The sequence below is a fragment of the Myxocyprinus asiaticus genome, chromosome 1 (assembly GCF_019703515.2).
Source record: "Myxocyprinus asiaticus isolate MX2 ecotype Aquarium Trade chromosome 1, UBuf_Myxa_2, whole genome shotgun sequence".
Lineage (NCBI taxonomy): Eukaryota > Metazoa > Chordata > Actinopteri > Cypriniformes > Catostomidae > Myxocyprinus > Myxocyprinus asiaticus.
In genome coordinates, this window is record NC_059344.1 from 28,685,211 (window position 1) to 28,710,640 (window position 25,430).

The following is a 25,430-nucleotide window of genomic DNA, read 5'->3' on the forward strand; positions in this document are numbered from 1 at the left end:
GGGACTAAAAAGGCACCCATTATTCTTTTTTAAATATGTTATTTATTTGGAAGTAGTACATTTCTCTGCGGACTCAGCAGCATTTTATGCCATTATTCAATTAAAAGGAGCTCTGTGGGAAACTTCCAATACTGTTCTGGGTAATTTACAGAGTTTTGTTCTATGCTAAATGTATTCTGAGCCATGTCATGCCAAGTGTGTGTGTGTGTGTGTGTTTGGTGTTTTTATCAGTTTTCTTTGTTTGCCTTGTTGAATTTTAGAGTTTATGTTCCATATTGTCTGATGTGCTGCTTTCATGCCCTTATGTTTCATATTAAATATGTTGTGCATAAATGGATGTGATTTCAATTGTTCCGGGTAGAAGAGATTGATTTCTTGTGCAACTCCCCTGATAGTTTCATCATTGACATGGTAATATATTCAATTTCAATAAACTGAAATTATATGCCACATACACTATGTGTGTGTGTGTGTGTGTGTGTGTGTGTGTGTGTGTGTGTGTGTACCTAGCGGTAGTGTAGAAATAAAATTAAGGTGTGGATTAGGGTTTGTCTATAGTAATTACTGTATAATTAGCTTTATATAAAATAAAGTCTATGGTGTGTCCCCATTATATAGCTAAGTTTGTGTGTGTAATAAATATGGCTAATCACACTCCAGACATTATTCCTGGGTGTGGCTTATGACTGAACAAAGAGGTGAAAGGTCAGGGGTGCCTTTGGGAGGCAGTTGCTTTAGTTACCAGAGTGTCCGCTGGGATTTAATTGATTGAAGATGGGGGAGGGATCTCAACCATCCTCTTTTAGTGGATACTTGTTGTGTTATGTACCCCCTCCCCCCCATACCATGAGCAGGTGGCAAACAGTATGATTTCCTTCAGCTGTTCTTCTGAGGTGCAAAATGATCAGTAAGATAGGGTTCAAAATGGTGGTAAGATGACGAATGTAATATTTGTATGCTATGGTGTGAAGACACAAAAAATAAAATCTTCATTAAAAGCTGCTTTGTGAATGTGTGTGTGTCGGAGGATAATAAAAGGTTCTACAAGTCTACAAATCTAAGTCTCGTTTTATAAACTAGGTTCGGGAGGAGCATGGTCATTTAATCTGACCAGTCACATCACCAGAGTAAGCAAATATAAACAGCTGCTTAGCTCTACATGGTGTTGAGTCTTCTGGCGTTTGGCCCCACCCATTGCCCACAAACAGACCCAGGCAGTGACTCAGATCATCAGACGCAAATTCGCGGCAAAGCATTCACCTTCATCAGAAAAACTCTTCCATCCAAACAATCTTGTTATTCAACAGAAGCTGCCAAAGCAGCTCATTTGTTTTTTGCAGTATTGACCGCTACCACGTTAAGTGTTATATTTTTACTCTGTCTTTCTTTCTATGCTCCATTTGCCGAATACATGTGAAACAGCTCACTACGACCGCTCATATGTTCTCCTATCTAAATTTCCCACCCGGAGTAGCTGGCTGCGTGAAGCTGCTTCCGCAAACTGGCTGCTTTAGCACTGTATACGTTTGAAACAGCTCTGTATGACTGCTCATATTTTCTCCTATCTAAACTTCCCACCCGGAGTGGTCCATTGCGCGAGCTGTCTCTGGCTTCATGCCAGAGTTCCATTACAGTTCCATTTTTATTTGAAAGCGAGAGAAACAGAGATGAACTATTCAATTCAACCACCATTTCAACCCCCTCAGCGTTTTTATCTGGTTCTTCCACACAGGTGATTCCTGTCAGCCTCATTACCTCGCCGCACAGCTCACGTGCTCTATCCAGCGATTCTGTTCGTCATCTTCTAACATGCATATCACGATTATTTCTCCCTCCAAAGAACCCTTCGGAATGCAATTTATACCATTCGGAACACATGGGCAATCATGCAACAGCGAACCCCTTCCAATCGACCGATACTCTAATTACAACATCTTTTCTAACCAACGCAGACATTTTAGTGCAAACTCACTGAAGCACAGCACTCGCTCTGACCATTCCACAGCACACTGCAGTTATACACAGCCTGATAAAAACTTCCACTCATCTCTACACTATAACGTGACTTTCCCTCCTCCCGTCAGGACAAATGCTTCACCAAGTAAAATCAATCTGTTATTTTATTTTACAGACAGTCTTCTCTACTTTTACCCGAATCATTGATTACAAACTTTATTTACAAGCTTGACCATACAACTTAATTGCTGCATGATCTTAAAAAGCGTTCAACAATCTGTCATAATTTTATGCTCCACCCAAGTTTAAAGTAAGGTTTAAATTGACTCCGAACGATTCAGCTTGGTACCTTGCTTTATACTCCAATATTTCAGTTTTTCTGTAGAATTTATTACAAGTCATCAATATAAACAAGTCGTTTTATTCACCACACTACTGCAAATGGTGCTCTTATAGTATCTATTAAATCCAACTCCCAAGAACAAAATTATGAAATGACCCACATTGGAAAACAATCTACAAAGCTCCAAACCATACGCTTAAGTTAATAAACATCAGACTACGGTATTCTTATGGGCACTCTGTTTTAGGTGCCTTCTAATTTCATGACAAACAACTTTAAATGACGTCGTTCATATGCACACGCAAGCATGTTTCCTGACATTGTTTCACATATGTTCCCGACATTTAACCTAGCAAACTGTTATGTTTAAGCATCCACAGACACTACGTTTACCACGTTACCATGTTTTCAATTGGCTCAACTCATCCCTAAACAGCACAAATGTGCTGTCCAGGTGCCGCAATCGGGCCGTGTGACTAAACCTCCCACTACACCACAAACAGAGCAATGCGCTGTCCAAGCGGCGCAACTGTGGTGTCTTTCAGGCCATGCGACAAACTCCCACTACACTGCAAACATTGCATGCGCTGTCCAAGCACCGCAACTGCGGTGTCTTTCGGGCTGTGTGACCAAACCTCCAACTGCACTGTAAACAGTGCAAATACGCTGTTCAAACGCTGCAACCATGGCGTCTTTAGGGCCATACAACAAACTCCCACTACATGGCAAACAGCGCAACCACGCCGTCCAAGCACCACAACCGTTCACGTGCCACAACCGCAGAACGTCTTTTAGACCATGCGTCTCAGCCTCCATGTCTCTGTAACACATATTCTGTCACCCATACCAAATTAACCATCACCCACCTAGCAGCTGACAACAATCGGGCTGTTTCAGGTCTTCCCTGAACAGTTCATCATAAGCCTGCATCACCGCATCAATCAATTTAATTTGAACATAGCCTACATACACCCTCACATCAAATGCCGTGCTCAATCCATTTGTACTACGTGAGTTCTTGCTTATTTGCAGCATAAACTTACACGAAAACATGGGCCCTTCCTGTTAAACACCGCGCTCGAAGATTCATCCTGTTCATCCTACCACTGAATGCCGTGTAGGCCCATGCCTGCGGATCCAGCCGCTCGCAGCTTCGAGGGAGCTCAGTTAAATTCAGCATAAGCATTCTCACACAAATCGTATGCTCTCCCATTGAATGCTGTGCGGTCCCGCACCCGAGGATTCAGCCTGTTCATATCACAAATGCCCATGCAAGCACGTATCCTGACATTGCCTCACATATGTTCCAGACGCCTTAGTTTTTCAATGCAACCTATTCTCTCTGCCAATATCCGCTTGTCTACTCCTTCCCATCCATGGGCCACTACAGCAGATTCCCACGTGAGGCTGCCTCCACTGGAGAACCCCACTCCAGACCCATTCCTCTCTTCACTTTATCCCCCTCTCTTCTACCATTTTAATTTCTCCTACTCCGGAACCTTTCCCTGCGTGAGGCTTCCTCCCCAAGCGAACTTTGTCCTTCTAACTCGTTGCCTAAACACTCTTTGTCTGGGCCATATTTCTCTAAACACTTTAAAAGAAATTTCCACCGCTTACATGGGCCGTTTCCCTCATTCTACATCGACTACCATTCCAAATGCCTCTGTTTTTTCCAACATAATCCATTCCTCATGCTGACCACCAGAACCAATACTAGGCTACCCCTCACCATTAACCTGCTCATCCGATGTCTAAATACCCTCCGCCAGGGCTACATATCTCCAAACACCTCAAAAAACACTAGACGCAATGTTCATCCTTGGCTTCTCCAGCTTCCTCTGATGTTCAGAACTCACTACCACAGCAAATTTGCACAAGAACCCATCCTACCATTTTGGACCTCCATATCATAGACCACGAGACAATCAGATATCTTATCAAATAGAGTATAACAGACCAGACCAAAAGAAGGCATCCAATTTTTATTTTCAACCTGTCCACTCCCGTCCAGCCCTTTCGATCACTAGCACTTTACCTCCACTACAGAGGTTCACAATCCAAAAACCCCCTCGATCCACTCTTCGTAGATGACAAAAACCAAGCAGTTTCCCGATTCTGGTTCCAAAAACACCTCAAATCCATTCTGATGAAATCTGGCATCTCAGAAAAACTATATTCAAGCCATTCCTTCCGTATCAGAGCTGCAACCACGGCAGTCCAAAAAGGCCTGCCTGAGCATCAAATATGATTACTGGGCCATTGGTCAATTGCGGTTCACGTTCACGTTCATTTGTATCGTGGGCTTCCTCTTTCATGGCTTGGGATGACCCCCCTCACACAGTGAGGGCCCTTCCCATTCGGCCGCAGCTGGGCATGCCTGCTTGAGCGGTTGCCGAGTCTTCTCCTAAGGGGCTCACACCGTTCGCAGCACGAGCCCACCCGTCGAACAACCTGGAGGGAGACTTAAGGTCAACCTGGGCGGTTAGGATTCACGCCTCCATCCGTGGCGACCCTGCCCTACCGTGGTGGTGTCCACTGTGGTAGGGGTAACGATCCCTCCAGCACATTTCCCTGCGGCCAATACCGCCACTGTTTCTTCAGTGCTACAACCTGAATTCACTCTCCAATCTCCTCCTATCGTACACCTCCCAATTTACTATCCCCCGTGAGGCTGCCTCAGCTAGTGGCCCCGCTCGAGTCTATCTTCTTTGGCACATCTGCCCACCTCACACAAGATAAGCAAGTGACATCTCCCCCCACCCAACTCCACCCCCCGCAACTCATTTTTACATTATTTTGGGGGACACAAGAGACTTCGCAATATATTTAATCTCGTCTCAAACACAAGGATCCGTAGAAAACAGCTTGCTGTCCCCTTTCGCTGGCATCTTTTGGGGGGTATTCGAGCTCAGGTCAAGCCTCGAGCCTCGAGCCCTTCGCCCAGGACAGCAAGCCACACACGTTTACACTATCCTCTAAGCAAGATTACATTAACTTGTGAACTACTGAAATTTAGTTTTATAAATTTGGTTTGGGAAGAGCAAGGTCATTTAATCTGACCAATCACATCACCAGAGTAAGCATATATAAACAGCCACTTACCTCTACATGGCGTCGAGTCTTCTGGCATCCCTCCACCTCCCCTTTCTCCTCCTATCTATTTATTAATAACTAATCTAAGTCCAGGTGGGGGGGTATTCAAGCTTAGGTCAAGCCTCGAGCCATGAGCCATTCACCCAGGACAGCAAGCCACACACGCTTACACTATCCTCTAAGCAGGATTACATTAACTTGCAAACTACTGAAGCACTGTAAGATTTCAGAAGCAGCAGCGCAATGATAATTAGATGTTGTAATGACTGGTGATGGAAAGCGTAATTAAGGGCAGGAAGAAAGGATGAACAAAAGAGAAAGCACCAATAAAAGTCTCTCTGCGAGCTGTGGTTGCAAGCAACTGACTGCAACATGGCAGTGTGGTGAGTGTGGTAGTCAAAGAGAATTACACCAAGACCATAACACGTTTGATTTGACTTTCACATTCCGTGTGTGATTATGCAGCCTTTACCAACAGGAGTTATTGTCATGATTTATCTCCTTGCACTGACATCTAATTGCTATTTTATGTTGGTGGAATTTGTCAGCCTACACTTACAAGCACCTGGCAGAAAATCAAACCATTCTCTCTGCCATGTTTTAGGGGGTGTGAGATTTATCCCAGCTTTTCTGATATAGTCCTAACATTTCAAAATTTAATAATTCAGAGTTTTGGACAAAACAATAAATAAATACAGTACAGTGTCACACACATACTGTATACCCAAAACGCAAGACATGCTGCATTGAGCATGTATTACATGCTGCTGCACAAATAGACATTACAAACTATCCCCCGACAAACTAGGGAAGCTGCACAAAACGCATAACACATAAACACAAAACACAACCCCCCAACCAAGCAGACCTATCACCAAGACTTATGTACTGCTGCTACTCCGAAGAGTCATGTGCACAAAGTGTATGCTAGCTAGGTGTGCCTTGGCCACAGGCCAATGGTGTAACGGTAATGAACTACATTTCTATGTGAGCCTTGGCCTGCTTAGCCAAATAGCTTAAGCGGCTAGTGACATAACTCAAAATGTGTACCTGAGCTAGGAAGGTACAGAGCTTATTTAATTAGTGACGTAGACTAGCTATGTGTGAATTAATTTAATCTAATGACCTTACATAGCTATGTGTGCCAGCCAGATTTGGCTAAGGCTTACCTTGTTAAAGACGTGCATCTTTGTGCCATGGCCAAAACAGACCTTACCGTACAAGCTGTTAGAAGAAAAGCCCCAGCAAACCACCTGAGCAAATAGCATTTTCAGAAAAAAGAAACCAGCTTATCAACAAAACTGAGCCATTTAAATGTTAGACAAAGAGAGAGACTCAAGTTGATTAGCTGCCCAATAACAAGTCAAAGAACCTATCAGCTTGCACCACATAGAGTTGCATGTCTAACCTTTGGTCATTTAATCCATATGAACTAACATAAACAAAAATTAACAAAAATTGTTTTTAAATGACCATTCACCAAAATTAATATATACTGTTAAAAAATATTGTTCATTGTTTGTTCATGATACCTAATGCTAATGTTATTGTAAATATTGTAAAATTACATATTTAGTTATGGGCTGACGGGCTTTGTAGCATTTTCTACAAAGCCAGATATAAATGTCAATGTAATGGCCCCAAATATTTACATGCCATTTTGCTGATGGCTTAATTAGACTGCTTTCTTTGAGACTTTGAAATTCAAGACTGGGAAAAAAAAGGTGTTGTTGATGACATCTTCTCAGATGGAGCAGTCAATGATGCTGCTGGACTTCATGTGGAATGACCATCAGTCAGCCTCAATGACTGAAATTGATCAGGTGCTGAGAGCTGAGAAGAAATGGTGCCTCTACTCAGAGATCAATACACTCCAACAGCGCTTGACTATGTGGATCAGCAACAGCTCAGCTGTTCAGTTACACATTAAGATCTCAGACATTAGTTGTGGTGAAACATACACTTTGTTCTCAGTGGTTTTTTCTCCGTTTTTTAGAGACGTCTTAAAATAATTGAAATAATTCATGCTCTGCATTGGAACCATAGTATTCTCTATAATCTGATCATAATGAAGGACTAACTCAGACAGTATAGCACAGCCTTTAGGGCTCAATGCTAAGTGCTAAAATGTAACTGCAAATTGTAAACACTCAGCACCAAATGGGTTGGTTAGATCCATTTGAAGAGAAGTGAACAGTAAAAAACAGTTAATTAAACAGGGTCCGGCAAAAATCCGAATTCGTAGAAGACAGGCTTCAAAGTCAAATCAAAATAAATCAAATTTCAAGAGTTAATACAAATCACAGTCCAAAAACCAAGACTCAGCTAAATTAGGCAATGAGTCAGGAAGCAAATATACAATCCAAAGGTGATAGATTGCTCAGTGTTGCTATACTTTGCAAAGATTCAGACAGAGATGAGGCTATTCAAACATATACACCAGAAATGAAAATGCTGACACCAACATTCTTAAAGGGATAGTTAACACAAAAATTTAAATTCTGTCATAATTTACTCGCCTTCATGCCATTCCCAACCCATATGACACAAAATTAGGAATTTTAAAGGATATCCCACTCGCTAATTTCAGTACAATGGTAGTTGATAGTGATAGTGACAAGCTTGAGAAAGGACAGAGTGACATAAAAAAGTGTCATAAAAGTGGTCTGTGACTCGTGCGTCATATCCCAAGTCTTCGGAAGACATACAATAGGCTTAGGTAAGAAACAACCCAAATTTAAGTCATTTTACTGTGAAAATCTTGACTTCTGCCATAGAGGAGTTGCAGTCTCATCTACGACTGCATGAGTGCATGAGAGAAGCTCTTGCACATCACTGTTAAATAACTGCAAAACACCACTGTAAAACACCAAAACCTACGGTATGCCTTCATAAAACTTGGAATATGACACAGAAGTCAATGATTTTATGACACTTTTGGGTGCTTTTTAAGCTTTAAAATGAATGACTAGCCTTTAAAATTCCTACTTTTGTGTTCTGCAGAAGAAAGCTAGTCACCTGGGACTGGAACGACATGAGGGTGAGTAAATTATGACAGAATTTTCATTTTTGAATGAACTACTGTATATCTTTAAGAAAACATGCTTTGATGTTACACTCTACCAGGTTTTCGAAGTGTGGACAAAGTACTATTAGAGTCAGAGACAATTATCTGAGCCATTATCTTATCTGGCCAACCTTTTACATTCTACACACAATCCCCTGAGATCTCTTAGATCTTCAGATCAGAGACTACTGACAGTTCCTAGGTATAGACTGAAGCTGAGGGGTGGAACAGTGGAACAGTCTACCTATTTACATTAGAACTGTTTCAACAATACATGATTTTAAAACCAAGTTGAAAACATACTTTTTCTCCATGGCTTTTAACCAACCTTAGAAGTTGTATTTTGTATTTGTGTCTTTTAATGTTTGTTTTATTGTATGTTTTCTCTTTGTATAAATCGGTTGCTGTACAGCACATTGGTTAACACCTGTTGTTTTAATTGTGCTTTATAAATACATTTGAATTGAATTGAATTTGAATTACTCATAGGGAGGATTGGCAATTTTTTCATTGTGTTTTAATTTGATTGTTTACGTTACATATATGTGGGGATTAGTGTTGCTATGCTCATTATCTGTGTGTTTGTTTGGTAGGATTGAGGATCTAGTGATGATAGACCTGTGAGCAGATTTCAATGGCTCAGAGGAAGAGGCCAGGGGCCAGCAGCAGCATGGCCACATCAGAGCCACACGCTTCAGTACCTCTCTCTTGCCCTGTCCCCTACTCCAACCCAGAGCACCCTGAGGAGGACTATGAAGAACATCAGGACACTGAGGTGTCCCAACACCCCTACCACAACCAAGAAGAGCCAGATTTGACCGACAGCAGACCAACCACACCCACCACTCCAGACCACGCCCACATAGACTACCACAGCCATCCAGACAGTCTGGATGGAGACTCTAGCTCAGACTACATCAACAACACGTCTGATGAAGAGGAGGACGATTACGACGAAGGGCTGCCAGAGGAGGATGAAGGTGTGACATATTACATCCGCTATTGCCCTGAGGATGACAGCTACCTGGAGGGCATGGACTGTAATGAGCCAGAGTATGGACACCCGGACAGTCACATTGAGCCTCTTCCAGACACGGATGAGTGCCAGGAAGCAGTTGAGGAATGGGTGGAAGGAGAAGAGGATAGACATGGTGACGGAGAGGTGCGTTGTGAAGTGCTAGATCAGGATTCTGACCAGCAACTATACGACGGCAGACCTGAACCTGTCCTTGATCACCACCACCACAGACACTACACGGATCCTCACCAGGACCAGCCTCCACCTCCAGCTGAAGATCAGGAGGCACAGGATGTCGAGGAGAGTGAGGGCTACTGCCCTGATCAGGAGGAAGAACCACAGGAGGGGCAAGACAGAGATGCCTACAAAGGTGACTACTATGCCTCGGAGGACAATGGGAATTCTGTGCGAGCGTCACCTTATCGTGGACATAAGGGCAAGGAGGGGGAGATGGGAGAGGAGGCAGAGGAGGATATCGATCAGATAGTGGCAGAGATTAAGATGAGTATGAGTATGGGCAGTCTTAGCAGCGGCACAGATCAGAGCCCAGAGGAACTTGCACTTGATCCAGCATCTAGCGGGTACCAACCAGAGACACTGTCCAAACCCGAACCCACCCCATACCCTCAACCTCACCGTCACGACGGCAGGCCCAAATCCCTCAACATCCCTCCTGCCCGACACAACCCAGAGCTCCAGAGGAGCTTTAAGGTGCGAGCTCACACACCAGAGGAGAGACAGAAATGGACACAGGACCAAGTCAGAGAGCAGGTAGGCAGATGTGCATGACAGGGCTGTGAATGCATCTCAGACACATCTGACACATGTGAATAACTTTTTAAATCAGCATTACCATCCTGCAAAGTCTTTTGTGGAAAAATCGGTCCCAATATGAAAATATATTTCTCAATGGGTGACCTCTGGATTTTTTGCTGTGTACAGACATACAATTACAGTCAAAATTTAAAAATGAGATTGAATGTGAGGTAGAATGAGGCTTTCTTAAGACATGTTCCTTAAGATTTGAAGCTAAAGTTAAAACTGAAGTTTTTTGGTCAAGTAATAGTGCTCTTAAAGGAATAGTTCACCCAAAAAGGAAAGTTCTTTCATTATTTACTCATCCTCATGTCGTTTCAAACACATATGGCTTTATATCTTCCATGGAATATGAAAAGAGATGTTAGCTAGAATGTTAGCCACAGCCACCATTCACTTCCAATGTATCTTGTAATGTGAACTGTGAATTGTGATTGAGGCTAGCTTTCTGCCTTACATCTCCATTCGTGGTCCACAGAGGATAGAAAGTCATATGAGTTTGGAGCAACATGAGAGAATTTTGGGGTGAACTATCTCTTAAGGGGGATTTGCTTGTTGAATTTCTCCCAACATCAAACACATCACAAAATACAATATGTGGGGTTGTTTTGTAAATCTGTATGAGCATGCACCCATAGACCCATTACATAAGCCACTATTCCACAACACCTTAAAAAGGTGCTGTGTCCAGGTCAAAACAAACTTGGACACAGTTCTGACTGTTTAAATTTTTATTAGCTAGTTAGTTAGAAATATTGGTGTAATAATATGTTATTTATTTTAATCTAATAATAAATAATCCCAAAGGGCTCTAAAAAAATGCATATTCATTATTATCATTAAATATTAATGTGAGACGTTGACAACCCCCATTTAAATGCAAGTGGCATTAGAGTAAAAGAATAAACGAGGATAGTGCTTGTTTATGCCAAAGATTGAACCTCAAAAACAGCAGCTTGACAGCTGATCATTGAGTGCATTTTCCACGTAACACGTTAGGGAGCGCACAAGAAATTCTTTGTTAGTTGTTTCCTCAGGATTTGGAAATGCCTTACTGTGCATTTTTAACAGAATAGGAAATTAGGTCTGTCCGAAGGGGAATTGACGGTGAGATTTAGCCTGATTGCCTCAGTGGTCCAGTGAATGTCTTGTGAAGTTCTATTACCCTCCTGCTTCTTTATTGCCTGTGGGCAATGAGCAGATTACATTTTATCCTGTAAGGCAACAAATGAATTTCATCAAGTAATAATGTCCTTATGTGCAGTAGACAGGGGAAGACTCATTCGATAGTTAAACTCCCCTGCAGATACAGTAGATAAGAGAATAAAAGTAGGAAAAAATCAGTTTCCAGACACCAACTGTTCATTTAGCTACAGTGCATTGGTAACACTATATAATAAGGTTTTATTTGTTAAAGGGATAGTTCACCCCAAAATGAAAATTCTCTCATTATTTACTCACCCTCATGATATCCCAGGAGTGTATGACTTTCTTTCTTCTGCAGAACACATTTGAAGAGAAATGGAAAAATATCTCAGCTCAGTAAGTTCTTAAAATGCAAAAGGATGGTGATTCTACTTTTGAAGCTCCAAAAAGAACAGACATCAGCATAAACATCATCCATATGACTCCAGTGGTAAATAAATGTCTTCTAAAGCTATATGATTGCTTTTGGTGTGAAAAAGATCAATATTTAAGTACTTTTTCACTATAAATCATCGCTTCTAGTAAGCTTCACGAGAGGGTGGAGTTCAGGTGGTCTTTTGAATTATTCACGTTGCCATGTTATGGACGTAATCTCATGTTCTTCTCTCGGTTGAGACATATAAGCACACAAACGCACCATTGTGAGTAAAGAAACAGATAAATACAGATCTAAACCAAAACCAACGAAGCTTCTGTGCAGCGTTCCTCCTACTCAGTTATAAACAGCGCTGCTCTTCCGGCTGTTACGCACGTGCCTCAGTTCTCTCGTGTTTCATATGTCAACATGATTACATCATGCAAACTGCTGCAGACCGGAAGCAATGATTTAGAGTTAAAAAGTCCTTAAATATTACTCTTTTTTGGAGGTCGCGTGGCGCCATGCAAGGGTCGGACGTGTGAACGGTGAGTTGGTTACAAGATTGTCGGATGTCGAAAAATGGATCGATTATCTGGAGTCATCGGAGAGGGAATTAGCTGCTAACCCGCCAGCGACCAAAACAGACTTGTAACGTGTTTGGAAAAAACTGGAGGATTTGGAGAATCATAATCGATGAAACAACATCCAAATTGTTGAAATTCCTTAGCATGAGGAATGCAGAGATATGGTAAAATTCCAAGATGAGCTCTTTCCGAGTCTGTTCAACATAACAGGCCATAAGCTGGAAATCGAGTGAGCTCACAGGGTCCCGGTTCGGAGATCCGCTGAGGGAGACAGGCCCGATCAATTCTGGCCAAATTTCTGAGATCATCCGATAAAGATCTCGTGTTACGTAAGGCGAGGAGCAAAGGAAAGCTTTCTTGGAGGAACCACAGCATTTTCTTGTTCCCATACTTTGCGATTTCGACAAGAGAGAAATGTGATTGATTCAAGGAATGCAAGAATCTCTTACATCAATGGAAGATCGCTTTTTCACTGATGTTTCCGGCTAAATTGAGAATAGATACTAAGGATGGCTGCAAAATATGTACATGCCCACAGCAAGCATTGTCTTTAATAAAGCCATTTGGTGATTTTCATGTTGCTGCCTACTGGACTTGTCTCACTGAACATACACTCGACTGCCCGAGGAAGCTGGGCGCCTTCTTTGTTTAATTTGTGCTGGTTCCGCCTAGCGGCTGGAGTTTGTTTTGTGTAATATCATATCTTCAGGACAGCTTGTGGATAAATCTGCACATTTTTGGTACTTATGCCTTCTGTGGCCTGGAGTTTGTTTTGTGGAATATCTCTTGCAGGACATTGGGGAGATTAGGTCTTTTGTTGCACTGATGTATCGGCCGAATGGGCCGGCTTACTGAACATTCGTTCGACTGCCCGAAGAACTTAACTTTTTTTTTGTGCTGGTTAGAAACACCGGACTTGAGCAATCCGATGGCAAAGTTGTCAAGGGGACTCGTAGGCGTACATGGACTGTTTGAGTTTAGAGGGATGGAGGCTGGTTGGCGCTGTTGTGCGTAGGGTTAATGTGCATGTTTTTCTTTTTTCTGTTTGTTTGTTTCAGGGGGAAGTTTGGGGTTTGATTGGTACACTAATGTTGGAATGTGGTCTTCATAATATTGCTTTTGACACACAATCTATTTTTCTAATATGTCAAATGTCAGATGTTAATATGTGTGGATTATCTCTCTCCACGTGGAATGTGAATGAGCTGGGGCACCCCATAAAAAGAAGGAAGGTTATTTCTTTTCTTAAACGTAAGAAATATGATATAGTGTTTCTTCAAGAAACACATCTTTCCCCGCAGGAAGCTGAAGAATTTGGGAAGATATGGGGTGGACATGTTTTCTTTATTGCTGGCTCATGTAAGAGCAGAGGAGTCATTACACTGATAAGTAAACATCTACAATTCAAATGTCTCAAACAGAGTAAAGATAAATTAGGAAGAGTCATTATTGTTTTAGCAGATATTCAGGGGTAAAAGTTGATTTTGGTTGATTAATATTTACGCACCTAACGCTGATGACCAGGGCTTTTTTATAGATCTTGAAGGGATGTTGCAAGCCGCTGGCACCCCTCATGATATAGTATTGGGAGGAGACTTTAATCTTTTGATGGACTCAGTCCTTGATCATAGAGAAGCAAAAGTGTGCAAGCCCCCTAGAGCAACATTGATGCTTCTCAGGATGTGTAAAAATCTTGGCCTAACAGATATTTGGAGACTTTTGAACCCATCTGGTAGGGACTATAAATGTTTTTCATCAGTCCATAAGATTTATTCTAAAATAGATTTTTTATATATATCTACGTCCCTCATTTCATCTGTTGTTGATTGCTCAGTTGGAAATATCTTAGTCTCAGATCACGCCCTGGTGAGTTTAGAGAAAACTAAATCATATAGTTGGTGCTTTAATGTTTCCCTTTTGCAAAATCCTGAATTTCAACAAATGTTAAAGGCTGAAATTAATGTTTATTTGGAGACCAACTGGTTCTCAGTATCCTCTGTGGGCGTGGCTTGGGAGGCACTTAAGGCGGTTCTTAGGGGTCGGATCATACAGTATGCATAATTTACCAAAAAATCCAAAGCACGAGAACTCGTGGAGTTGGAAGGGAATATTAAAAGTGCTGAGGCAGAGCTGAAGTGCCAAATGTCGGCTGATGGCCTCAGAGAATTGACCCGACTGAAATACAGATATAATACTATTTTGTCGCGGAAGGTGGAGTTTTGGCTATTCAAGGCAAGACAGTCATACTTTGAGTCGGGGGACAAAGCAGGGAAGCTTTTGGCTAGATACATAAAGCAGAGAGAGTCTTTTTCTACCATTCCCTGCTGATGGGGAAATATTTACCTCGGCCAGTGATATTAACAATGCTTATAAATGCGGGGCCTGGGTAGCTCAGTGGTAAAGACACTGGCTACCACACCTAGAGTTCGCTAGTTCGAATCCCAGGGCATGCTGAGTGACTCCAGCCGGGTCTCCTAGGCAACCAAATTGACCTGGTTGCTAGGGAGGGTAGAGTCACATGAGGTAACCTCCTCGTGATCGCTATAATGTGGTTCGCTCTCGGTGGGGTGCATGGTGAGTTGTGTGTGGATACCGCGGTGGATGGCGTGAAGCCTCCACACATGCCCTATATCTCCGCAGTAACGCACTCAACAAGTCACGTGATAAGATACGCGGGTTGATGTTCTCAGACGCGGAGGCAGCTGAGATTCATCCTCCACCACCTGGAATGTGGTTCACTCTCGGTGGGGTGCATGGTGAGTTGTGTGTGGATACCGCGGTGGATGGCGTGAAGCCTCCACACATGCCCTATATCTCCGCAGTAACGCACTCAACAAGTCACGTGATAAGATACGCGGGTTGATGTTCTCAGACGCGGAGGCAGCTGAGATTCATCCTCCACCACCTGGATTGAGGCAAGTCACTACGCCACCACGTGGACCTAGAGCACATTGGGAATTGGGCATTCCAAATTTGGAGAACATTGTTCTACGTCTTTGTCTACTGATGAAGATATTAGAAAATTTGTGGAACCATTAGAACTCCTTAAACTGACGACTGAGCAAAACAATTCTCTTGATTCTGAGTTAACCTTGGAGGAGCTTGACGAGGTAATTAAGGGGCCAGATTGCTTTGCCGCTGAATTTTTTAGATCTTATGCTACAGAATTGGCTCCACTAGCTTCTGCCAACCATGACACAAGCCCGGATCAGTCTGATTTTTAAAAAGGACAAAGATCCAAGCGAGTGTAAGAGTTACCGTCCAATTTCCCTGATCTAGCTAGACGTAAAAATATTGTCAATTGTCAATTCTGGCTAAACGATTAAGTAAAGTTATGACATCTCTTATACATATAGATCAGGTGGGGTTTATTCGGGGCCGCAGCTCTTCTGATAACATTAGGCGTTTCATCAATATCATGTGGTCAGTGGCGAACGATCAGACTCTGGTCGCTGCCATCTCACTTGATGCTGAAAAGGCTTTTGATATGGTAGAATGGAATTATATTTTTAAGATTTTGGAAATATATGGGTTCGGGAAAACTTTTATTGGATGGATTAAGTTACTTTATAGACACCCGGTAGCGGCAGTACAAGCAAATGGATTAATTTCAGATTATTTTAATCTGGATAGGGGCACCTGGCAGCGTTGCCCTCTTTCCCGCTTATTGTTCTGTCTGGCTCTGGAACTATTAACAGTCGCGATAAGAAAGGAGGATGATTTTCTAGGGGTGGTGGTGGGAGGTATGGCGCGTAAGCTTTTGCTTTACGCAGATGATATTTTATTATTTGTCTCCGACCCTACTAAATCTATGCCTTGCCTCCACAGAATTATTAAAGAGCACCTATTACGGTTTTTCAAATATTATCTTTCATGTAGTGTGTTATATAGCTGTTTGTGAATGTAAAAAAGTCTGCAAAGTTTCAAAAATCTAAGTGCACGACAAATGGAGTTATTGACTCCCAAAAGAAAGAACCGATTCTGAACACCTGAAACGAGTCGTTAGTAATTCCAGACTTACTTCCTGAACTAACCTACGTAATTTGGTAACAAAAAACCCACCTCTGTTTTTCATTGGCTGCTCGCGAACAGCTTTGACCCGCCCTCAAACACAACACTAAGCGGTTGACCAATCACAACAGACTGGGACATCTGACCAATCAGAGCAGAGTAGGCTCTCTGAAAGGAGGAGTTTTGAATGAATCCTTTTGAACGGATCATTGAAGGAGTCGTTTTTGACACTAGGAAAAAAAGGTAATGCTGCAATTTAAATTATGAGCAAATTAAAAAAGTGTTTTTTGACCTTGGATGCATGTAAATCTATTGTATGAGACCTTTAAAACAAAATTAGGCACTTTTAAAAACCATAATAGGTGCTTTTTAATTCCTTTTCTAAGTTCTCTATCTCAGGATAGAGTAAATTGGTGTAAATCCGAAGCTTTGGCTCTGACAGCATACTGCCCATTAACGGCTTTCCAGCCGGGCACCTTCCAGTGGCCCAAACAGGGCATTAAGTATTTGGGCGTTTTATTCCCAGCAAATTTGTCTGATTAAGTTAGAGTTAATTTTGACCCCTTAGTAAAAAGGTTTTCGAGCAATGTGGACAGGTGGGCTTCATTACATATATCTATGATTGGAAAGGTTAATGTTTTTAAAATTAATTATGTTCCAAAATGTAACTACCTGCTACAATCTCTCCCTCTTATTTCAAGCAGTTTGATAGCATAGCGAAGTCCTTCATTTGGAATGGTAAACATCCCAGATTACACTTCAGTATGTTACATAGGCCGGTTGACAAAGGTGGGCTTGGCCTACCCAAGATTTTGTTTTATTATTATGCATTCAGTCTCAGACATTTGGCTCATTGGTCACTTCCACCTGAGAGAGCCCCTCCCTGGTTTTGTATTGAACAGGAAGTTCTAACCCCTATTTTGCCATTGCAAAGCCTAAGTTACACCCTCGCATTTGCGGTGTACGGACAAAAGTGTCCAGCGTGTTTAATTCGGACATTTATTTAAATGTTGCCACGAGCATATGGCTGAACCCTAAATTATGTATTAATAAGTCCCCTTTCTGCTGGTCAGACTGCATTGTGAGGGGGGTTACTACACTCGGTGACTTGTATGAGAGTGGAGTATTGAGATCTTTTGAAAATTTGGTTCAACATTTTGGGATTCCCAGATCTCAATTCTATAGGTATTAACAGCTGCGCCACCTGCTCTGTATTGTTTTTGGGAGTGCATTACACCCCCCTTAAATGGCAGATACTCTGGGAAAGGTGATTACTTCTTTTGGAAAAGGTCATGAGGCATCAGTATATTACTCCCTGCTAATTCAGAGTCTGGGGGACAGAACTTCAACTTCTCTCAAGAGATTATGGGAGAAAGATTTAAACTTGGTATTGGAGGAGGGAGTGTGGGCTAGGATTCTAAAAAAAATGTCAAGGCTGCATCTAGAGATGCAAGGGTTCGCCTTATGCAATTCAAGATTTTACAAGCACTACCGGTCAAAAGTTTTGAAACACTTGACTGAAATGTTTCTCATGTTCTTAAAAATCTTTTGATCTGAAGGCATATGCTTAAATGTTTGAAATTAGTTTTGTAGACAAAAATATAATTGTGCCACCATATTAATTTATTTCATTACAAAACTAAAATTTAATAAAAAAAAAAAGGTTTTTGAAATTGATGACTTGGACTTAATAAAGAAAAGCAGCCAATAAGTGCCCAACATAGATGGGAACTCCTTCAATACTGTTTAAAAAGCATCCCAGGGTGATACCTCAAGAAGTTGGTTGAGAAAATGTAAAGAGGACATGTCTGCAAATTCTAGGCAAAGGGTGACTACTTTGAAGATGCTAAAATATAACACAGTTTTGATTTATTTTGGATTTTGTTTAGTCATAACATAATTCCCATAGTTCCATTTATGTTATTCCATAGTTGTGATGACTTTACTATTATTCTAAAATATGAAAAAAAAAAAAAAAAATTATGATAAAGAATGAGTAAGTGTTTCAAAACTTTTGACCGGTAGTATAGATTCTATCGGACCACCTCTAGATTGTATAGGCTTGGTCTTAAAGACATACCCATCTGCTGGCGATGCCAATCAGAAGATGTAGACACAACCCATGTTTTTTGGGGGTGTGTTAAGATACAAGATTTTTGGTTGAAGGTTCAGAGTGTCATATGTGACGTTTTGGGCACTCGAATTTTGTTTTGTCTCAGACTCTGCATTCTGGGCAATGGGGCAGGCATAAATTTGGGGGACAAACACATAAAAAATTGGGTCCTGACCAGTATTATGTTTGGCAGGCAGATTATTTTAAGGGGATGGAAGTCAGATGGGGCTCCCTCATTTCCGGAGTGGTGTGCGGAGATGGGGAGGGTGGCGGCTTTTGAGGAGATGTCGAGCAGAGGGCAGGGGGTTCGAGATTTGTTTGCTAGGAATTGGGGCAGGTATTTGGTGTTTTGGGGGGACTAGTTTTAATTATATATGATATGATTTGGGGGGGGGGGGTGGTTTTATTTATTTTTGTGTGTGTGTGTATTCTATTTTGTGACCACAGGGGTGTTTGTAGGGGTCAGGGTAGGACTGGTGATTGAGGAGGGGAAGGGTAATAGTAGGGGTTAAATGTTGACTCAATGTATATGTGTTGTGTTTTTTCTTTGTTATATGTTTGAGTCAATACAAATTTTTAATAAATAAAAAAATATATATTGATCTTTTTCGCACCAAAAGCAATCGTTGCTTTAGAAGACTTTCATTTAATCACTGGAGTTGCATCGATGACGTTTATGCTGACTGTTTTTATTTTTGGGTAAACTATCCCTTTAACATTAGTATATGAACAACAGTATGTATTAATCTTGGTTAATGTTAATTAATTAAAACACTATTGTTTATTGTTTGTTCATGTTCGTTCATATTATATTACAGGAATAATTCTCCCAAAAAATGAAAATTCTGTCATCATTTTCTCATCCTCATACCATCCCAGATGTGTTTGACTTTCTATCTTCTGCTGAACACAAACAAAGATTTTTAGAAGAATATTTCAGCTCTGTTTGTCTTCACGATGCAAGTGAATCGGTACCAAAATTTCGAAGCTCCAAAAGCACATAAAGGCAACATAAGTAATCCATAGGACTCCAGTGGTTAAATCCATATCTTCAAAAGCAATATAATAGGTGTGGGTGAGAAACAGATCAATATTTAAGTCCTTTTTTACTATTAATCTCAACTTTCACTTTCACATTGTTCTTCTTTTGTTTTTTGGTGATTCGCATTCATCATGCACATCGCCACCTACTGGGGAGGGAGGAGAATTTTGAGTAAAAATATTTATCTGTTTCTCACCCACACTTTTTAACTAATGGTAATGAATACAACCTTATGGTTAAGTGTTATCAGTGTATTAAAATGTTGTGTTTAAAAAAAAAATACTGTGCGATTATAAAGATTATTCTCTGTTCCCCTTTGCTTTCGTCTTTTGACTCTGAAATACCACAAATTGTTAATGCTGTTCAGAGAGTAATGCTGTAACCCATCATCTGTGTTGATGAGTCTTTTGTCCTCTGTACATTTCACATCTCTCTCTCCGCCAGTTTTTTACACATTTCTCTCTCAATTTAAATTCTTTCAAGGTGTCTAATAGTGCAGAACAACCAAGGAAGCAGCAGCGGTCTGATCTGAATGGACCGCTGGAGAACAACAATGTCCCAGAGGTGACCTTGTAATCATACAACACATTAACCATTTAACCAATCAATACTTGACAGTATGCAACCCACATAATCACCAGATATATCCATCAGAGTTATTCTAGACAATGTCAGCCTGTCAGTTTAATCATTTTGCATTTCTCTGGCTTTTGTTTCCCCCCCAACTTGTCTAAGCTATTGTATTAGCACACCACCTCTCCCTCATGTTCTGTGTTGTTATAGTGAAATAATCGGTTTGCCCTCTCCTACCCTGACTGTACTGTATTTACATAGACCGAAGGGAGTTCAGCCTTCATCTGTCTGTTCTAACGCTTCCCTACACATTCTTTATGCATGTTTGTAACCTCCATAAGAGCCTCGCTCCACTGTGTTCAAGAGCCATAAAAATAGGAGAGATTGTCTGTGCAGCTACTCAAGGCTGGCACCGAGGTGTTCAAAACACACTTAATAGCACCTCAAAGCATCCTTCCAAGGTCATTTTCAGATAATATCCAACACGGGCTTGTTTCATACTTTTGCGATTGTTGCCATGTTTTTATCTGAAAATTGCTTTATGAATATTTTGCTTGTAGAAGGTAGTCAGATGTAGCCCAATTAATTACATGAATTAGAGTACTATGTGTAAAGAATATTGATTTAAAATTTTTATTGTTCATAATTCTGATTTGATCAAAAATGTGATTGTACATTCTATATTAATGCACCAAGTTGCTATGTTGGTTGGCAACCTCTTACAGTTAGGATAGTGAACTATTTTTCTTGGCTGTAGAATTGTTTATTCCAATTATTATTAAAAATAAATGTAACTGTAACTGTTTATAGAACATTTCTGGATGGTTGCTGTTACCACAATTGTATAAAAGGGTTGGAGTCAATCTGTGCATGCACTATGTTTTAACTCACTTCAACTGAATTCATTTAATTACTCTGGCTGATTGAGCTTTTGGGCCCTTACATTGCATTTAATGAAGACCAAAATTCTTTCAAAGTATAGCTTTCATTTGAATGGCACTGTTTTAAAATGATAGCTATTACTCTGTCTGATGCTGTGTCTGTGGCCTACAGTGATCACCATTCAGCTGGGAGGGACTTCAAAATTACTGACATGATTTTGTATTGTGATACAATGAACCACAGATGTACTCATCTGGATGGTTTCCATCTTCTTTGATTCTCAGTATTATTATTTGTAATTTTTTTAGATTAAATAAAAAGAAAAGCACAGCTGTATTTTTTATTTTCAGGGCTCATTTCCCATATGGAGTCTATTTAGTTATATTTATTGTAATACTATGTTATTATGTTAATGTTTTATTTTGTTAAAGTTGTTGTTTATGAAATTGACAATCGATTATGTAGATTTAGGGATGTTTTTCTCCCGGTTCTAGAAGGTAAATACTTTATAATTATGCAGTATGTTGTGTGCACATCTCACCCTCTTTCATAAATCAAACACTGTTTCTCTGTTTCTTAGCCAGCAAAGAAGACGGCCTCATTTCCCAGCTTTGTTGATGGTAAGTGAACACCTCATCTCTTTTTTTCTGAATTTCATAATCTGCTCAAAAATGTTTACACCCTACAAATTAAATAAAGTAAAAAATAAATCAAATTCACCAAACCAACACAAAGTGAGGAGTTTAGGGAGCTACGCTAAAGAAAGCTGGCATCATTTCTCAATGGACTGGCATTCTGAAAAGCAGGCAGAATTTGTAAGATGTTTTAATGAGTTGCAGTGATACAGTGGCATTTAGAGGGGTATTGTTTTCTCAAATAAGGACACATGAGCCTATCTTGCAGAGTTCTCAGCTGAAGAAATACTTGCAGACTTCACACTTGTCTGGTAAAGAAAGAACATTTCAGCAAATCAGGGCAACTGATTGACCTCTAGGAATCTTATTTTAAGCCTGTACTCCTTAGGTTTATGACAGTCTTAGAGTGGCTCTTTGTTTAGCAGCACAGAAATAACTGGCAATAATGTATTGCTGCAGTAATGCCTTCTTTGGGAGCACATTCTATTTTCTATTAAACAATGATTATGTCACATTTAAACCTTGTGCCTGAATGATGGCAGCATAATGTGTCCCTTGGTGTTTGTCATGGCATCCACATTTCCATATAACACAAGCAGATTACTAGTAACATACCCTGCAGCCACCCTTGCTCTCGCTTTCCAGGCCTATATGTGTCTCCAATACAATTTTATCAGCTGTCATAGTGGGATGGAACACAGAGAGCACACATATTCACAAACACACTGTCATATACACACAATGGCTGCATGCAACTTTTCTGCCTGATAAGCGATCACACTCATATTATACATTATCAGTCAGTGTGAGGAGTTCCACAGAGGAGGTGGCAACACAACAAATAGCTTTAATAATGAATTATTAACGCATCTCGTCTAACAGTGCCTGGCCCCTGTGAGCCTGAGGACCTCATTGATGGGATTATCTTCGCCGCTAACTACCTCGGCTCCACTCAGCTCCTGTCAGAAAGAAATCCATCCAAAAACATCAGGATGATGCAGGCCCAGGAGGCAGTGAGCCGGGTCAAGGTACAGAACCCTAGAACCTCTTATTTTGGTGTGGCTCTCAAAAGGTACGTTTGAATGAAGCAACTGCAAATTTCTCAGTGGAAAATTAGATGAGATTTGTTTGTTTACACCCCAGGACTTGTTGCCTCATCAGTAGTTACAGGATTATATTCTTGTGGTGTAGGAGTGTAATCCCTCTTCCTCCCAATTGGTTAAAATAGAAAGCTGCTCCGTTGTCGTGTTGCATACAGATTTGAAGTACATTTATTGTATTTTAAGAGACTGTGTGGCACATCAAACAGACTGGGTCTTTCTTCAAAGCCCTTTGTACACTGACATTTGTTCCTACAAGATGCCGCCCCGGGTGGCTGCCCATGTCGCCCATGCCTAAATCCGCCCCTGGGATCTCTAGATTGCTTAAAAGGTTAGTTCACCCAAAAATGAAATATTCTGTCATCATTTACTCACCCTAATGTTGTTCCAAATCTGGATGGCTTGCTTTCTTCAGTGGAACAAAAAAGAAGATGCTAGGCAGAATGCTAGCTTCAGTCACCATGTACTTTCATTGCATCTTATTTTCATGTAATGAAATTGAACGATGACTGGAGGCTAGAATCTTCCTTTTTTGTTCTATGGAAAGAAGAAAGTAAAATGGGTTTGGAACAACATGCAAGAGTGAGTAAAGAATTTTCATCCTTTTAAATCTAAAGGCTACACACATCTGTTCATTTTTCTGTTAAGAATTGGCTATATTCGATACTCCATTGGGATGCAAGATAATGACTGGATGGACCTTCCATCTGTTCCTTTATCAGAATTTGTCATGCCTTGCAGCACCCTGCAATGGAAATCCACCCAAACAGTGTGAGAAGCTGCTGTCCTAACCATAGTATGCTGTGCACGATGTGTCTCAATCAGCTTGTGACTGTCTGGCTCCACTTATGCTTGATAGACTTCAATTTAGCTTTTTCAGGGGAGCAGCAGTTCAAAAGTAGTGCATCTGAATACAAGAATTGGAAACATCCTGTGGAGCAGTGAAACTTAAATGTTGAGCATCAGCAATGTGCTGCACTTACATTTGTGAAATGTAATAATTCTGCTGTATGCCCTTACAAACAGGGACTAAAAACAAAATGTTTTTCATTTCAGTTCGTTCTGAGCAAAAACTGTATTTTTTTTGTTCCGGTTCAGAAGTTCCGCAGCCTCCTTTCCGTGTAAGCGCAGGGCGGTTCTAGCGGGAAGACTAGCAGCTGTACATCATCGCACCATTAGCTAGGTAACTCCTAGCCAATCACATGTAAGCCATTGCCTTATAAGTCTACTCACAATCTATCACATTGCTGTTTCAGTGTGCTAACACGGCAACCTCCACCAGCCCACCGCCACCAGTTGAGTCCCACCCCCCTGCCTCCTGTCTCCGGCAGGATCTGATGGTTCCGAGTACATCAACTTCGGACCGCCAGATGGGGCTTACGCCAAAGAGAGACATTACATTCCTGTTTTATATTCATCAAATAAATGTAATCTAAAACTTTACTCAAATCTGCGTGTCTTCCTGATAGAAAAAAGGTTACCGGTTAGAACAAAATAAAAGAACGGTTAATAACGTTCTTTTTAAAATGGCAGTACTCTGCGCTAAGGGGTGGGTGAAATACCAATTGCAGTGTTGCCAGATCTCGCAAGAGAAACAAGCAACCTGGTCTGGAAAAACAAGCCCAAAATAAGCCACTTGCCTCACCAAAATAAGCAAAAATAAGCAATTAATTTTGTGGTGGATTTATTAGCAGAAATCATAACAAGCAGTTAGTATAATTTTATTTATAGATCTTCTCAGTCAAAACCCGGCAGCATCAAATCTGTATTAATGCATCATATCTAACAATAATTGGAAACAACTGAGAAATGTACTTTTTACCTCTAATAATGTTTTCCTTGTATCTGGATTAGCCGTGCATGTACATGTAGTAATTATACCTAGTTGTTAAAAAGCTCTTCATCCAGAGAATGTGACATCCACAATGGACAATTAGGCAAAGAAATGTGTGATGCAGCAGGATCAAAGCACGTCAATTTTTTCAGGCAAGATGAAATGGTGTAGTTCCAAAAATGTACTGTGATAAACCCTTTAGCCTTTAGTTTCATGAAAAAAAATTTATCAGAACAAAATTAACTGGTTATAATGGTTACCAGCATTTAAAAATAAAGTTTTCACAATTTTCTCTTTGTTTCGGTTTTCGGTTACATTCTGCTAAAAATTCCGTTCTTTTTTATTTTCGTTCCTTGAACTGTTTTTTAGTCCCTGCTTACTGTGATGGTATCGGATGGTAATACCATGGTACTTTGATACAGGGAAGACCTAGTTGTCACACTTTTTACTCCAGTGAATTTTTCTCAGGGTAGGTGTCACGTTTATGTATGTTTTGTTCATGTTTTGATTCATGACTTTTATTTTTACTATGTCTTTTGTTTTGGAGTTTGGTTCCTGTGTCATGTCATGTGATTTCATTGTCATGTGACCCTCTTGTTTCATCATGTTTTTTTGTAGTACTGTCTTTTCATTGGTTTATGTATATGAGTCTTGTTATATTGTTATCAGTTCTGTTCTGTCATTGGTTCTTATGTTATTATTTCTGGTCTTTCATTGGTTGTCATTTTATCTTATTTGCCCATGTCCATGTGCTGAAACCCTCTTGTTTGCCTTTGTTCTTTGTCAGGTATTGTTTTGT

The 25,430-nt window shown here is 40.7% G+C and overlaps 1 protein-coding gene across 5 annotated transcripts in view; it reads left to right on the plus strand.

Moving 5' to 3' along the window:
- Window positions 1–25,430, plus strand: part of LOC127446599 (amyloid-beta A4 precursor protein-binding family A member 2-like) — a 127,615-nt gene that overhangs the window by 70,181 nt on the left and 32,004 nt on the right. For 3 of the 5 annotated variants that reach the window (XM_051707667.1, XM_051707652.1, XM_051707686.1), the window contains 5 exons: window positions 8,396–8,432; window positions 9,053–10,248; window positions 20,091–20,171; window positions 21,643–21,682; window positions 22,580–22,725. In XM_051707667.1, coding sequence (XP_051563627.1) covers window positions 9,094–10,248; window positions 20,091–20,171; window positions 21,643–21,682; window positions 22,580–22,725 — 1,422 coding nt within the window. In that variant the 5' untranslated portion in view covers window positions 8,396–8,432; window positions 9,053–9,093. The remainder of the gene's footprint in view (window positions 1–8,395; window positions 8,433–9,052; window positions 10,249–20,090; window positions 20,172–21,642; window positions 21,683–22,579; window positions 22,726–25,430) is intronic. The other 2 variants (XM_051707676.1, XM_051707659.1) reach the window with 1 other exon arrangement.